The 14,117-nt window shown below is 54.4% G+C and overlaps 1 protein-coding gene across 4 annotated transcripts in view; it reads left to right on the forward strand.

Moving 5' to 3' along the window:
• Positions 1-14,063, forward strand: part of KCNN1 (potassium calcium-activated channel subfamily N member 1) — a 32,256-nt gene extending 18,193 nt beyond the window's left edge. For 3 of the 4 annotated variants that reach the window (XM_081815457.1, XM_081815460.1, XM_081815466.1), the window contains 5 exons: positions 1,808-1,949; positions 5,074-5,184; positions 5,778-5,905; positions 10,913-10,982; positions 13,453-14,063. In XM_081815457.1, the coding sequence (XP_081671583.1) occupies positions 1,808-1,949; positions 5,074-5,184; positions 5,778-5,905; positions 10,913-10,982; positions 13,453-13,707 (706 nt within the window). In that variant the 3' untranslated portion in view covers positions 13,708-14,063. The remainder of the gene's footprint in view (positions 1-1,807; positions 1,950-5,073; positions 5,185-5,777; positions 5,906-10,912; positions 10,983-13,452) is intronic. The other variant, XR_014143989.1, reaches the window with a different exon arrangement.
• Positions 14,064-14,117: the final 54 nt, after the last annotated feature.

Below are 14,117 nucleotides of genomic sequence, written 5' to 3' on the forward strand. Positions count from 1 at the left end.
CCTGCCCCCCAGGACCCCAGTCTTCACCCCTTTATGCCTCTCTCCATGGCTCCTGCCTCAGCCTGATGTGGGTCTCGTGGCGGAGAGGCCCCAGCTCTTGCTGTCATCGAGGCCTACCATCTCGGGACCCAACAGGGTCTCCTTGGACCCCTGATGTACCCCCATGCCAGTACCCACAGCCAATCCCCCACCCTGTCGGGGGGGTCAGGATTGTGGTCTGGGAAGTGAGAGAGGGCACCCCTCATCAGGCATCCTTGAGGTGCAGTCTGGGTCACTGCAGGGGTCCCCGGGTTGGGGCAGGGAACGGGGCAGGACCGGGGGGGCAGCCAATCCTAAATTCTGAGCCCTATGATGCTGCTTGAAGCCCCCTCGCCTGCCTCGCTCCGCCCCTGCGGCTCTGTCCCACCCCCACCCTGCCTCCCGCATGCCCCCCACTCCCTGGTCCTAGGTAGTTCTGGGTGGTCCTGCAGCCCCCACCACAGCTCCAGCCAGGCCTGGGGCTCCCCCACCCACTGCTGGGGGGCCTCCCTCTTCTCTTGTCCCCTGGGTGTGGGATGCTGGTTGACCAAGAGGTGGAGACCAGGGTAACCTGGGGCTCAGGCGCCTCAGTGAAAGATAGGATTCAGTCCCAGGTCCCCCTCACCCAGCAAGCAGACTGCAGCCCAGGCAGAGGGCCCTGGAGTGGCATCCGGCACCCAGGGGTGGGCAGGGACTCCCAAACACCAGACCTGCTGGGAAGGGCTCCATCGCTCCCATCCGCCTTCGGGGCCTCTGTCATCTCCCCCTCTCCAGCCCCTGACTCCAGCCCTCCCCACCAGCTTCCCCTGTCCTGCCCACCACCTCTGTGCCACCTCAATTGACCTCTAACCTTGAAGTCCCCCCCCCCCCCGCCCCGTCAGGGCCTGAGGCCTGGGAAGGAGTCCGTCACCTGGAAAGGGCTCCCTGAGCTGGAGGGGTTTTGCAGGCTGGGGGCTGGGCTAGAGCAGAACCCTTGAGCTGACCCCGCAGACCCCCAGCCTGGGCTGACCATTGGTAGAACGTGTTTGTAGCCCACGTGACCAGGTTCACAGGGTTGGCTATGATCAGGGACAAAACCCTGTCCCTTGGGGCCCCCCCATACCAAAAGGTTAGCCCCAGGCCTCCCCACAGTGTCAAGCTGCCCCCTCCTTCCTCACTCCCAAGCAAACCCCAGGCCCGGATTGGGGTAATGGGTGCTGCCCCAAACATAACGACTTCCCTTTTTCTCCCAAGTCCTGCAATACTGCAGTCCTCCAGCCTCCTGGGTCCCCCAGTGGTCCTCTTCCCCCCATGGGGCCTTGCTGGCTGGGGAAGTTCTTCCCGGTGTCTGACCTGAATCCTTACCTCTACTCCCTGCCGCTTCTGGTGCCCGTGGCCACCTGTGTCTGCGTCTGTCTGTGTGTCTGTCTTTGGGAGGGGGATCGTGTGCACACGTGTGGACATACCCTCACTTGGCCAGCTCTGCCCCATAACCAGGGCCGGGGAGGGCACACATCCTGGGCTCAGGGTGGGGGTGAAGGGAGAAGATTGGAAGGGATGCTGGGAGGAGGGCGTGGGTGCCTTCTGCCCCATGGTACCCTTGGGAAGATGCTAACCAGCCCCCTCTCCCTGGCCCACAGTGGTGCCTTTATTACTTTGAGCCCTCAGAGGGATCAGCTTCTTGCAGTCAAGGTCCCCACACGGCCGGGTGGACCTGGGGCCCTGGTGTCCTGGTGCTGCCTGCCCCAGGGGGATGATGAACTCAGAGAGACCAGTGTGGACTGACTGGGCCTTCCCTGGCTCCCCTCAGGTACCACGACAAGCAGGAAGTGACCAGCAACTTTTTGGGGGCCATGTGGCTCATCTCCATCACCTTCCTCTCCATCGGCTATGGTGACATGGTGCCTCACACCTACTGCGGGAAGGGCGTGTGCCTGCTCACTGGCATCATGGTAAGGGCAAGGGCCCTTGCATACCCCCTGCTGGTGGGGAGCTCACCCCATTGCGAGCTATAATGCATCAGAGTTCCTCCTTGTGTCATCCTGCCCCTTCACCACCCCCCCCTTACCTCAGAATCTGCACCCTTGGGCTTCCTGGGGGCATCTCTTCTTGGTTCCTTCCAGCCCTAGGTATGGGGCTCCTTTGGTACCCACGGGGTTAGATGCTGTGGCCCACTCTTAGCACAGAGTTTTCTTTGCCTTTTATTCTCTGCAACCTGCTTAATTCACAGCCCTTGGGTCCAGGGCTAGGGGCTTGATGCTTCCATGCCTCAGTTTCCCCCGCTGTAACCAGTGCCCACTTCTGCTCATTGTAAGGTTCCAGTCTGTTCCTTTATATAAAATGCCTAGAATCATGAATGCTGTGGACAGCCAGTCAACACCCTCTGGGTTGTGCATCACAACCCAGTTCCCCATCCTTGCCTGACTACTGGGGTATCCCAAGCACCCCACTGAGCCCTGATGGTGTGAAGTTTGTCTCATGTGACTCAGTAGACCCTGGCAGCACCCCATCTCCCCCAAAGACTACTCAAGGCCATCTGTGAGTGTGGGCCGCCTTTGATATGGAGCACCTTCTTTCCCTGATTCCATCCTCAGTTTTCCTGTTCATCCCTTCCTTCTGGAAGCTTCTTTCTCCAAACTTCCACCTCCTTCACAAATGCTTTTCCATGTTTTGGATTACGAATTGTTGGGTGCACGGTCCCCTACTCCTCTCCCCAATGCCCAGTTAATAACATGTTCAGTTGTGAAAATCAATGAACACCAGTAGGCCATAGAAGCCAACCTGATCCCACCCTCAGGGTCCACCCCAGGCCACTCCTTGGAGTGTATCCTTCCTTATCTCTGCACAGAGAGATGCATTTGTTCTTGCGAAAACAAGACCCCTTCCCCACAACAGTGTCCTTTCCTACTGCAGACGGGAGGGCTTCTCACAGTGGCTGTACCCATCCTGTTTCGTGGCTTGTAGACTGCTCAGTTGTCACTATCCCCCGAGGCCCGTGGCTCTGTCCCCTCTTCACCCCTCATCCCCTCTAAGCCATTTGGGCATAAGCCAGGGGTCCTTGTCCTCTTCCTCCCCCCACCAGGGCCTCCCTTCCCCTGGCCAAGCTGACATGGCCCCTGTCTTGTGAAATGGCATCACACCGATTTGTTTACGTTATTTTGCGAGAGGGGGAAAGGGGAAAGATCGGCCACAGTCCAACCCCCACAACAAGCAGATGAACTTTGCAAAATGAGCAAAGAAAAGTATTCGGGCAAGGTGAGGTCAAACCCAGAAAGCCCAAGCCAAAATGGAAGAAAAGCTGAGTTCCATTCTCTGGGACCTGGCTCCTTCCAGAAAATGAGATCTGTGTGTGGCCCGCAAATCTTGCTAGTTGCCCTCGCACCTGGCGCACACACGAGCAGTCACACTTGGGTCGGTCTCCAGCTGTCCTGTCTTTCTTTCTTTGAGAGAAAGAAAGAGAGAGCACGAGCAGGGAGAGGAGCAGAGGGAGAGGGACAAGCAGACTCTGCACTGAGCACGGAGCCCAACACGGGGCTTGATCCCAGGACCCCGAGATCATGACCTGAGCCGAAATGAAGAGTCAGTCACTTAACTGACTGCGCCACCCAGGTGCCCCGGTCTCGAGCCCTTCTGTTAGCTCTCTCCTCTTCCACCCTTGCCCAAGTGTGTCCCCTCCCGGTCACTGCCCCTCCCAGTATCTCAGCAACCATGCATTTGCCTGTTCTTGCACTTCAGGGCATCCCAGTGTGGCCCCTCTGAGCCCGGCATCTTTGGCCGGACATGGTTTCCATGCTCTTATGCAGAGCCGGCAGATGACCTTTTTTTCCACATGCATAGTATTCCATGTGGAGGCTTCCAGCACTTTTCTTTGCCCCAGTGGACAGGGCTTTTTCCAAGATCGGACCCCAGGAACCCATGACTGGGTTTTCTCAGAGGGTGACCTTGTGCCCATCCCGCCCAGGTTGGGCATGTGGCCATCCGGACCTGCCCAGGACCATCCAATGGTGTCCCTGGCCCTTGCCCACCCCTCCCCATAAGTGTTTCCTTCCATCCCTAAGAACAACTGAACTACAGCCCAGCACCCCCCACCCCGGCTCCCCGCCCCCCAAGCCCCAGGGGCTGAGGCCAGCCTCTCCCTCCTTCCTTCTTAGAGGTAGCAGCCTGGCAGGTAAGGCACCAGGAATAGACTTCGGTGCAGTTGGGGACCACCTGGCCTCACCTGCTCCTGCCACCTGCCTTGGGCACTTCTGGAGCTGATGACACCTCCTGGGTGTTCTAGGCTCCCTGGCCCCTGCTTCTTGTTGGCAGACCCTCCCCATGTCACTTTTTGCTGCCCCCCTCCACCTGTCAGCCCTCTCCTCTCTCTTGGGTCCTCACTCCTGCCCTTCTGTCACCCCTAGGCTGCCCCCCAGTAGACAAGTGAGTCCTCTCTGACCTCTTTCACTAGCCAGGAGGTCTGGCTGCCATTTAGGGCATCCTGGGGAACGTGGTTGCATCAAGCAGGGAGCCTGCCATGGGAGAGGCATCCTCCCCTCCACTTCCTCACCTCCTGGGACCTCCACTTTGCTTCTTCCTACCTGCAAATGCCACCCCCGCCAGGCAGTCAGCCTGACCCTTCCCTCACGCTGCCTTCTTCCTGCCAGCTGACCCCTACCATGAGTGTAGAAAGACATGTCCTCTGGGTCTCTGTCCCCAGCACCCAGACCCCAAAGCCTTGATGGAAATGCTTCCAAATTCTCCCTCCTCCATGGTCATCAGTGCTGAATTTACCTGCAGATCCTTCCTTTTCTTCTCCCTTTCTTGTCTCTGAGCCTCGATTTCCCCCTCTGCCCAGCGGGGATAAGAATGGTCTTACCTCCCAGGGCTCTTGGGGATCAAATGAGACATTTGATGGTAAGCAGGTGGGGCCGGGAGTCAGTGACCTCAACAGGTGGGATCTGCCAGCTCTGTGGGCTTGGAGGGTAAAGGTGAGGGTGGAATCAGGGCAGGCTTCCCGGAGGAGGGAGGGTGTCCTGCCTGTGGCCTGGGACCTACATGAGGCAGGACACTGATGTGTTCCCCACCCTCCACATGCAGGGGGCTGGCTGCACAGCGCTCGTGGTGGCCGTTGTGGCCCGGAAACTGGAGCTCACCAAGGCAGAGAAACATGTGCACAACTTCATGATGGACACTCAGCTCACCAAGCGGGTAAAGACGTGCATCACAGCCACTCCCTTTCCCAGTCATCAAGGGCAGACCCTCCCCACCTTACTTCTGTACACAGTGGGCATGTCCACAAGCCCACAGGTCACTGCACTGCCTCGTGCTCTGCCGCCCATGCGAATGTTCATGAGCCACGCACAGAGACAGGGCAGTGGCCCTGGGTGTCCACCCATGTGCCCAGTCATCGGCCCACCCTGAGCCACACAGCAAGAGGCAGGCATTTTAGGGCCAGTCAGCCAGATACAATCTATGAGCTGTCTGACCTTGGCTGGTCAACCTCTCTGTGCCTCAGTTTCCCCTTGTATAAAGTGAGAGAGATACCAGCATGTGCAAATTCACTGATTTAACATTTGCAAGGTGTATAGGAAGGGTCTGGCCCATGCTGAATGATATAAATGAAATGCACACACACACACAGACCCAGAGAGCACAGATGTGGACATGTAAACATGGCCTCACCTTACACGTCCAGGACCCCAGAGAGGCATGTCCAGGAGTTTCTGAGAGTTTCTGGAAGTTTCCAGAACCTTCTGCAGTTTTGTGCCTACCTTGAGAAACTGTTCTTTTTCTGGGCCCAGGTAAAAAATGCCGCTGCTAACGTTCTCAGGGAGACGTGGCTCATCTACAAACACACCAGGCTGGTGAAGAAGCCAGACCACGCCCGGGTTCGGAAACACCAGCGTAAGTTCCTCCAAGCCATCCATCAGTAAGTCCAGCACCTTTCCCGCTCACGTTTCTGTGTCCACCTGGTGCAGAGGCAGCTGTGGTCCTCGGGAGGAGGCTATGGGCCAGGCCAGACAGCTCAGCATGGCCTCGTCATGGCCCCTCCCATTCTGGGTGGTCAGTTGTCTGGGGCTTGCAGCCTCTGTGCTGGGTGGGATGGTGGGATGGTCAGAAGGAGGCAGGTGATGGGCCCAGAACTTGTCTAGGGCAATCACCTTTGATAAGTCAGGCAACTCAGGGGCACCTGGGTGGCTCAGTCAGTTAAGCATTTGCCTTCGGCTCAGGTCATGATCTCAGGGTCCGGGATCAAGCCCTGTGTCGGGCTCCTCACTCAGCGGGGAGTCTGCTTGTCCCTCTTCCCTTCCCTCGCTTGTGCTCTCTCTCTCTCTCTCTCAAATAAATGAAGTCCTAAAAAAAGAAAAAGAAAAGTCTGGCAGTCCATCCAACATAAATGGCAAGAAGCATATTTTATTCTCCAAAATAGCCAAAATTATCTTACCTTTCAGATATTAAGCAATTTCCCTTTTTTGCTTTGGCTGCTAGGAAGCTCAGAATTTACTTTGTGTCCTGATCCATGTGATCAAGTGGGGTAATTAGAAATTACTTGATTTTCTCTGTTGCCCCTTTGTCCTGAGAATTTTTTAATCAAGTTAGTTCTCATCCCTCACTGCTCACTGGAATCACCCACAGGGCTTTAAAAATCCTACAGGCTGCACCCAACACCAGTTACAGCAGAGTCTGCGATGCACCCTGGGCTTAAGTTTAAGTTCCTCCAGTGAGTCCAGTGAACAGCTGGAGTTGGCAAACTTTACCTGTAAGGGCCAGAGAGTAAATATTTGAGGCTTTTTGGACCAGACAGTCTGTCGCAACTACTCTGCTGTTGTAGCAGGAATGCGGTAAAGAGGAGTGGGTGGACCATGCTCTAATAAAACTTTATTTTCCCCAACAGGCAGCTGGCCAGATTTGGGCTGGGCCAGGCTCTAATATGCCACTCACTGTCCACTAGAAATATCATGTAAACCACTATATAATTTTAAATTTTCTAGTAGCCACATTTAAAAAAAGGTAAAAGAAAACAAGTTACAAAGATTTTAATATATTCATTCAATATATTATAAATATTATTTTAATACGATCAATATAAAAATCATTAATGAGATATTTTAGAAAGTTTTCGACACTAAATCTTCAAAGTCTATTGTGTATTTTACATTTATAGTCCATTTGTATTCAGACCAGCCACATTTCAAGTGCTTAGTAGCCACATACAGGATGGATGGAACATGGGGTGCCTGGCTGGCTCAGTTGGTTAAGTGTCTGCCTTCGGCTCAGGTCATGATCCCAGGGTCAGTCCTGGGATCGAGTCCCTCATCAGGCTCCTTGCTCAGCGGGGAGCCTGCTTTTCTCCCTCTGCCTGTGGTTTCCCCTGATTGTGCTCTCTCTCTCTCTCTCAAATAAATAAAGTCTTTTAAAAAAATAAAATAAAATAAAACGGACAGTCTGATCAGTGTTAACATGTATATACCCTTGAAACAATTACCACAGGCAAGATAAAAAACAGGTCCATTGCCCCCAGAGTTTCCGGGGGCTCTTAACTGTCTGTCTTTTAGCTAGAGAGTTTAGTCCATTTATATTTATTGTGTTTACTGTTATAATTGGATTGGTTTCGAATGATAACAGTCTCTACTTCACAAGACTGCAGGGAGATCTAAATGGGATGATAGGCAGGAATGCCTGGCATAGTCCCTGATAACACACGGTAGCCCCCCAAGCCCTGCTCCTGCGTCTGCCCCCACCATCTAAAAAGCGGGGAGAGGAGCTGGTACCACACCTACTCAACCTCACTGTGTCCGGGTCTTAGTCCTACCTCCTCACAAGACCCCAAGGCCCTTGAGGACAGAGATCCCTCCTTGTTGACCCCCCTACAGTTGTTCACCAACCACTGGGTCCCAGTCTGCTGTCTGCCACCTAACTGTGGGGCCTGGGCAAGTGACTGTGCTATTCCAAGCTTCATTTTCTTATCTCTAAAGTGGAGACAGTGGTAATTAATGTGTCTTTCCTCCAGGGATGAAATATGGATCGAACACAGTTGGGGACTCAACCATGCATACCTGCCATACAGTATTTTTTACACATGGGAAATAGCGATGTTGTCATTACTGCCCTTCATACATTCACTTGTTATCGCACCAGCATTTCCTGTGCCAGCTGGTGTGCCAGGCATGGGGGACACAGACGCGGCCCTGCCCTGGACTTTGCCCCAAGGAATGTTCCAGAAGTTTGTTGGGGGAAAGTGGGAGGATGGGACTTGGGAAGAGCCAAGTCTATGGAAGAAGGCACCTGCTCTGTGAGTTACTTGTGTCCCTTTGTTCTGGGGCGGGACTGTCCCACTCTTATTTATTGATTTATCTATCTATCTATCCATCTATTTATTTATTTATTTTAAGGTTTTATTTTTAAGTAATCTACTCCCAACATGGGACTTGAACTCAGGACCCCAAGATTAAGGGTCGCACACTCCCCCAACTGAGCGAGCCGGGTGCCCCTCACTCATCTTTAGGTCCCCTCTAAACCTACTCCCTTCCCAGCAACAAAACAAAACAAAAAAACAAGATGCCCTGTAAAGCTGAGGAAATCAAAGAAGTTTGAACTAGGGCCTGAAGTGTGGATGGGATTTGGTTACGAAACCAAAAGGTGGGCAGGCATACCAAGGATTGTCACAGTCTGGGCAATAGTGGGAAGGTAGGAATGAGCATGGCGCCAGGGAGACTGGAGGTCTGATACACAGGCATGAGGGAGCCCAGGCATGTTCTTGAGCTGGGGAGTCTCCATGATGGGAGCACTGTATGAGCAGCCAGTGAAAAGGAAGAAATGGTCTCAGGATGGATTGAGGAGCACAGCATGTGTTTGGAGAGTGTATGGATTTGCTAAGGATACTGGAGCAAAGTACCACAACCTGGGTTATTTAAAACAAGAGAATTTATTTTTTTTAATTATTATTATTTTTAAGATTTTATTTATTTATTTGACAGAGATGGAGACAGTGAGAGAGGGAACACAAGCAGGGGGAGTGGGAGAGGGAGAAGCAGGCTTCCCGTGGAGCGGGGAGCCTGATGTGGGGCTCGATCCCAGGACCCTGGGATCATGACCCGAGCCGAAGGCAGGCGCTTAACCACTGAGCCACCCAGGTGCCCCTAAATTATTATTTTTCAAGATTTTATTTATTTATTTATTTGACAGAGAGAGAGCAAGCAGGGGGAGGGGCAGAGGGAAAGGGAAAGCAAACTCCCTGCTGAGCAGAGACCCTGATGAGGGGCTCGATCCTAGGACCCCAGGATCACAGCCTGAGCTGAAGGCAGATGCTTAACCAACTGAGCCACCCAGGCGCCCCAATTACGATCTCACTGTTCCAGAGGCCAGAAGTCCAAAACCAAAGAGTTGGCAAGGCTGTTTTCCCTCTGAAGGCACTAGGGGAAGATCTGTTCCAGGCCTTTCCTAGCTTCTGGGAGCCTCAGGTGGTCCTTGGCTTCCGGATATATCGCTCCAGTCCCCCATCTTCACATGGCCTTCCCCCTGTGTCTTCACATCATCCTCCCTCTGTGCATGTCTGTGTCCAAATTTCCCCCTTTTTATAAGGATGCCAGTCATATTGCATTAGGGCCTAAGACCTCATTTTAACTTGGTTAGTTCTAGAAAGACCCTGTTTCCAAATAAGGTCACATTCTGAGGTACTGGGGGGTTGGACTTCAATATATCTTTTTGCGGGGACACTGTTCAACACATAACATGGAGGTTGCAAAGAGGTCAAGACTGACTTCCCTGGGAAAGGCACCCTGGAGCTCGGCAGGCCTCAACTTCCAGTCAGGGCAGCCTCAGACCTCCAGGGCTGGGGGTGTTTGTACCCACCGTTTCTCCAGACAGAGGGCTGGGTCCTACCAGGGGTCCTAGTACCCAGCATAGATGGGCCCTGAGGGGCCTCCCCGAGCATCTATCACATGTGGGCACGCAGGGATTGAGTTTGGACCAGTGAGGAGGCGTCCTACCTGGAACTGTTTCCCTGGGCTGGTTTCACTACACCAGGGATGGAGATGAGGGTCAAGGACACTCCATGGCCAACTCCCCACCCCTCTACAGCTGTTGGGAGGCCAAGGTGCGAAGGCTGAGTGGCAGGTACAGGTACTGTACTGCTGGAGGGCCGGTGGGCACGGCTTTGCCTCTCCGTGCCTCGTTACCCCCGCCTTGGGAAACAGCATGGGCATAGTTCTCTGGACTAAATGCCACCTTTGGGGCCAGGTGCCTGGCACACACTAGGATACAGCGGGCCCACAGGCTGAAATCAGCTGCATTGCTGGGGGGCACTGTGGAGGGAGGGGAAGAGAAGAGATGCATCCCCAAGGGGCTGGCATGGCCCCCGCAGCCACCCAGGGCCCCCAGCCTGGTCCTGGGGTTGTGCGGGTGGGAGGCGGGCAGGGTTGGGCACGTGCCACCCAGCTGCACTGAGGTTAAAATTGCCTTGTGATTTCTCTCTGCTCTGCCGGGTCCCGCCAGAGCTCAGAAGTAAGTCTCTTCCTGGGGGTGAGGGGTGCATGGTGGTCACGGCGCAGGGCACAGGCCCAGGGCAGCTTTCATGGAGCACTAGCCCTGGCCTCAGGTGGTAGCCAGGACTTGTATTCACCCTGCAGATTTGTGCAGTCTTCACCTAGGCCGGGGGCCAGGGTGGGGGGGTCCAAGTTCCCCGGGACATCCTGAATCAGGCCGTGTGGACATGGCTAGAAGGGGGACACTGTGGGAGGTGGCTTAGCCACCCCCCAGGCCTTGCCACCCGATGTGTGCTGGGAGGGAACGGGCTGCATGGGGCCCGACCCTAACTCCCACCCCATCCCCGCCCCTGCACGTCTCGCAAGGCGACCCCGGGTGGGGTGGGTGCATGAAAGACCCCACTCCCCCTGCAGCCTCCACCCACAACCCCACCCACCCACCTGTCCCCCAGGCTCCGGAGTGTGAAGATTGAGCAGGGGAAGCTGAATGACCAGGCCAACACTCTCGCCGACCTGGCCAAGGTGAGCAGGGTGGGGCTGGGCGGGGTGTCTGCTCAGGCCAGCAGAGGCTGCTCAGGCCCCCACGGCAGGAGAAGAACTGAGCCCACCTCCTGCCAGGGGAGGAATAGTGGTGGTGCCTATCGGACAGACAGCTGACGCAGGCAAGGGATGCGAAGCAGGCAGGGACCAGCCTCCGGGGGAGACAGGCGCTGTCTGCAAGAGTCCGGAGGTTCTGAATATAAGAGAGATGCTAGGAATCTACCCCTGCATGTTGACCACTTTTTAACTTTGGCAGCTCTTTTATTAAAAAAAAAAAAATAGTATCTAATAAAATAGCTTTCATCAGAATATCTAATTAGTGGGTGAAACTGGTGAAGTGTCCTTTTGTTTTAGGCGTATCTACATACAGGCTCTAAAATTGAAGTGAAAAACGAAATTCTTTTGCTATGGATATAAATTCAAATTATAGAATCAGCAGAAAGCTTATTTATGCAGCAATTAAACATCTCTTAGGAAATTAAAGTTGGTTGCAAGAGCTAAGACCAGTTTATGTTACAAACTAATCTCTCTGTTGGTTTTATTATCAAGCCTGACCCCATTTCCCACTTTTTATTCATCCACTAAAGATGGGACAGTTGACCCAACTTCAGTCAGGCAGGCTCTTAGAATATTCGTCCCACTATTCCGAGCTCCCTTCTGAGCAGCGGCCTACCTTTCACAAGTAGTTCACGCATGAACTCTGCTCACTGGCTCCATCCCCTAATCAGTTAATTAGTCTGAGGTTCATTTAATATTATCTTTGGAAGATGTTAAGTCCTATTCTCCTTCTTATACCCAGAGCGTTTTGAACTCATTCTTTTCATCATTATCAAGAGAATGCAGTATAATATTAACCTACATAAATTTAATTTGGAAAGAAACATTATAGAGGGAAAAAAAATATATTGTAGACCCCTGAAGAAATCACTCAGTTGGTAGTAGAAAGAACATAATCCTAAGAGATATAGAAACCCTTGCCAAGCTAATTTGATGTCCTATGAGATTATAGCTAGAAATACATATGAAATGCCTTTGAAAAACTCAGGTACTAATTATTATAATTTGGATTATCCATATCGCTCTTCCTTCCGTTAGCATAGATGATTGAAGTTTGAATTTTTCAAAGTTATTTAAACCTTGCAATCATAGTAGTAGTATGCCCCTCTCAGAGTACATTTAACAAAGCCTACTTTGAAGTCAGGCTTTAACTGGATGGGATTATATGGGTTCCTAATTTCTAAAATTTAACAAGGGTAAAATGTTTTCCAGCATTAAACTTTAATGCGCTCCTACCCAAGATTGCTGATTTAATTTGTGTATCTCTGACAAAAGTACAAGGTGTATTCTAAGTTTTGAAGAATTTAAACCGCAGGCCAGAAAAAAATCATCAGAGGCTGGATGCCTCCAGATGTTACCCTCTGGCCCTGGGGACTGTGGGTAAGAGGGGCCCCAAGGTGTGTGTTCGCCCTAGGGCCGGGGCGCGTGGGCCAGTAACGAGACATGGTGGGGGTCACCACTGAGGCTCAGGCACGGAGGCTGGAGGGGAGAGGCCAGGGGTGGAACGCAGCAAGATGCTGTGGTAGGTGCCTCGTCCTGTCCCCCTCCCGTGGAGCGAGGGGGTGGGGGCTCTTTCCCCACCTCAGCATCCATCCTCCCATCTCAGGCCTCGGGGTGCTGAGCTGCTGTCTCCCTGGGGGTCTGGTCAACATCTAGTTGAGGTTAGAGATAGAGGAACGATGTTCTACCGCCACCTGGTGGCAAGATTGGGCACCGCACCCAGGTCTGTCTGAGTGGCCAGCCTTCCCTTCCTGGGCCCCTGGGGGACAGTGGCAGAACCAGTTCCTGCTTGCTGGGTGGTGGGGGTACCCCATCGCCTACTGCAACAGTAATTGTGGCTGCTAGGCTCCCCAGTCTGTGATTGGGTCAGATCCCTGGCGTGGTCACTGCCCCCCCTCTCCCCGCTGACCCTGTCCCCTCCCCAGTCTACTGTGGGGTGCAGGGGGGCAGTTCACAAACTGAGCCTCCTCCCCAGCCTGGAGCAGCGTCAGCCCAGAACCTGCCCCTCTCCCCCACCCCGCAGCTCTGTAGGCCGTGGTTCCCCTGGGTGAAGGCAGCACCCAAGAAGACCACCCTTTGGCCTCATGTGCCTGCTGGCCAGTTCATCCCCTCAGGGCGGCTCCGGCCACATCCACCCCAGGACCTCCCCCAACCTTCCCCAGGCCTGCTGGCCCCCAGCCTGGCATTCAAGATCTCTCTCTCCTCTTACCTCTTCTCCTACCATTCCCTGGGGTGCGGCAAGAGACCTGTGGGCTTAGGGTGTCCTCACAGCTGTCTCCCACTTGGGTCCCTATTAGTGGGCTCCCACCAACTGGGGCTGGTCACCCATCTCTCTCTGTGTCTGTCCCTCTCTCTCACTTGGCCTCTCCTTTCTCTCCCACTCTGTCTCTGGCAGACCCAGAATGTCCTGTACGACCTCATGTCCGAGCTGCACGCCCAGCACGAGGAGCTTGAGGCCCGCCTGGCTGCCCTTGAAAGCCGCCTGGATGCACTGGGCACCTCCCTGCAGGCCCTGCCCAGCCTCATCGCCCAAGCCATACGCCCGCCCCCACCACCCCTGCCTCCCCGGCCTGGCCCCGGACCCCTGGACCAGGCAGCCCGGAGCCCCCCATGCCAGTGGCCACCCGTGGCCGCTTCAGACTGCGGGTGACAACCCTGCCCACCACCAGACCCCTCAATCTTGGCCATCGTGTGGCCGCCACCTCCACGCCATCCAGGAAGCCCTGTACAGTGGCGCCTCTTGGAGTTCAAGGAGCCGAAGCTGAGTTGGGCTGAGTGGCCCAGGGCCCTCCCCACCCAGACTGTCTGGGCAGAAGACAGGGCCGGACCGCAGGCGAGGGCAGGGGTGGGCCACCGCCCGCTTCCTCCCTGATTGGAGCCGGGCGGGGAGCCAGGAGCTTCCTTTGGTCCCCTGGCCCCCCCGACTCTCCCCAGGCCCCTGGTGGGCATGGATCAACCAGGAGAGGGGTCCTTGCCAGTTCTGAATAAAGCAGGACCCACCCAGTTGCTGCCTGTTTTGCGTAACTATGGGAGCTCATAATCACAACATGGGAGGTGACC

This window comes from Leptonychotes weddellii, chromosome 1, assembly GCF_054177405.1.
Source record: "Leptonychotes weddellii isolate Sample4059 chromosome 1, ASM5417740v2, whole genome shotgun sequence".
Lineage (NCBI taxonomy): Eukaryota > Metazoa > Chordata > Mammalia > Carnivora > Phocidae > Leptonychotes > Leptonychotes weddellii.